We start from the raw sequence: 2,500 nt of genomic DNA on the forward strand, positions 1-2,500 counted from the left end.
TTTGCTTCTGTGTTGGTTTGTTGTTTGATTTGTGGGATGAGGGCGAATGAATTCACGTTTTCTTTTAGCTATCTATTCTATGTTTAACAATAAAACAGTGGAAGCGACAGGCAATGCAGCGTATATAGGAAGCAGTCTAATGGTTGAAATCTAAACAGTTACCCCCTCCCCCCACCCCCTCCCCTCATTCAGTGATGACGAATGGGGGATCTTTTAGCAATGACCCTTTTAATAACAGAAACTGAACACACACACACACACACACACACACACACACACACACATAGTGCATAAAATAATCTGTAAAATAGTCTAATTGGGTTGTTGTTATAAACTTTAAATGTTATGTATATATATGTTTCTATTTCTATATACATACGCCCATATGTTTTAAAATTAGAAAGTTTTTCTCTTAGTTAGTTTGTTGTTAAGTTATTGTTGTGAATAGTATTGTTTTCAAGTTAGATTGTTGTTAATGTTGTGAATAGTATTGTTTTCATCCCTTTCCCTTCCCCTCCCTTTTTTCTCCCCCCTCCTTTTTTTCATATCTAATATCAGTTAATGTGGATAGACATTAAATGAAATTGAACATGGTGCATTCGGGGTCCCTTGAGACAAATAAGATGACTGGCTGTGAGCGGAACGTGGTAGGATCCTTAAAAGATATGAATGTTGGCATATGTTTGGAGCTGAACTTCTGCGGTTGTGTGGCAGGTGACTGTGTGGGAAGAAGTTTATGAATCAGACAGGCAGGCATGCTCTGACACACAGAAAACATGCATGTTAAACTTGAACTTTCAGTTTCTGGAGTTTAAAGATCCGTTTTCGATCGAAGACGTTATACATACGGGGGAGGATAGGTAGAAATAAGTGCAAAATGAAGAGCCTTTGTCACCCAAAATTTGGATTGGTGAGGACTGGTGACAGAACGTTGCTTGGTACATCCGTGTACCTCTGTCTCACAAAAGTGACAGTTATTGTTTGATTTTGCATTTTCTTTTTGCCTCGTTTACGTTTCCCCAGTCATTGTCAACCAGTTACACACGCTTTCGGTAGTGAACAAGAGTCTGTCAATCACAGCAGGAGAGATTTACTGACGAGATGACCAACAGATAGACTGATGACTTTATGAATGCTTATTGTGATGTTGAAACCTTTGATCTTTTTGTTCTTCCAGCGGCAAATTAAACAGGAATCAGCCATTGGTCGAGCGTCCAACGATTAAAGCCGGCCAACCAGAACAAGCGTCACATTCCAGCAGTGGACTAAGCAGCCAATCGGTGCAGGGCACTCTCGCAGCCAGGGACTACAGCCAACCAGGTCAAGGAACCGGGTGCTCGGTCACTTTCTGCAAGGAATCGGCTAGCCAATCAGCGAAGACCACTCGGGGTGTCTTGTCAGCGTAAAGGATCCAGTAGCCAATCACAATGAACCTCTTCACGGAAGTCAACCTGAATCGCCTGAAACTTGGGCTGTACGGAGGCCTGTTTTTCTTCTCCTTCTTCACCATTATCGCCGTGCCCATGACCACGGTCAGTGTTGTTTTACACCCATTTGTTTTGGGAGATGTGAAGATGTAACAGTACAATTGTGGTAGTGGTGGTGGTTGTAGTGTGTGTGTGTGTGTGTGTGTGTGTGTGTGTGTGTGACACTCACTCTCGCGTTATGCAGGATGTGACGAGCCCTCCTTTATGGTCAGTAACCTGAACACAAAACTGTATCTCTTAAAAACCTGTGTTCTGATCTGAAATCCTGCATGTTCTTGTGCTGTAATCTCCCTGTTTATGGATGTAATTTAACACAGAGCCACAAAGTTGGCAAGTACCATGTTTGTGAATCCGCAGTCTTCTTCATGATTATGCATTATTCATTATGCATTGGTTTTGTGTGTGTGTGTGTGTGTGTGTGTGTGTGTGTGATCATGCTTATGGACTATTGATTTTTTTCCTTTCAATTGAGTGGTGAATTTGATATTTTTCTAGTGTTAATGTTTTTTGTTTTGTTTTTGTTGTTTTTTGCCCCAGGGCCGGGCGGAAAAAAAGCATATTGTTTATCTCATTTCCCTGGTAAAATAAAATTTCGTTTCGTTTCGCTTGCATCATGCTCCTTCAGCTCCTTAGCCCCCGGACACAAAGTCCAGTCACATATGAAACGTCTCGGGTAAGAGGAAATAGAACACCTAAAATTTTTAACCCCACCCCCCACGCCCCCCAAATAAAAAAGGCTAGATAAAAATCATCCTACATGTTAACCCTATCTCTTATGTTGTGTTTTTGAATGAAACTGAGAATGAAATGAGCTCAGAAGATGAAGAATTAAACATTTTCCGACAAAACTGCTGAAACTTGATCTGATGTCACCGGCAGGCACAAACAAGTCAATGCTGGTTCCAAAACTTTCGGACTTCTTCTTGTCCGTTTGAATCAGTTTGTTAAATTGTGGCATCGGACTGCTTTTTCATGGGAAAGTGCGCTTCTCCGCAATGTAAAGCCGGATAATG

At 41.4% G+C, this 2,500-nt stretch overlaps 1 protein-coding gene across 3 annotated transcripts in view; it reads left to right on the forward strand.

Annotated features, from left to right (window-relative positions):
• The window catches only part of LOC143281043 (uncharacterized), a 32,908-nt gene that overhangs the window by 23,345 nt on the left and 7,063 nt on the right, over positions 1–2,500 (forward strand). For all 3 annotated transcript variants that reach the window (XM_076585948.1, XM_076585949.1, XM_076585950.1), the window contains exon 2: positions 1,178–1,532. In XM_076585948.1, the coding sequence (XP_076442063.1) occupies positions 1,428–1,532 (105 nt within the window). In that variant the 5' untranslated portion in view covers positions 1,178–1,427. The remainder of the gene's footprint in view (positions 1–1,177; positions 1,533–2,500) is intronic.

Source organism: Babylonia areolata, chromosome 4 (genome assembly GCF_041734735.1).
Source record: "Babylonia areolata isolate BAREFJ2019XMU chromosome 4, ASM4173473v1, whole genome shotgun sequence".
Lineage (NCBI taxonomy): Eukaryota > Metazoa > Mollusca > Gastropoda > Neogastropoda > Buccinidae > Babylonia > Babylonia areolata.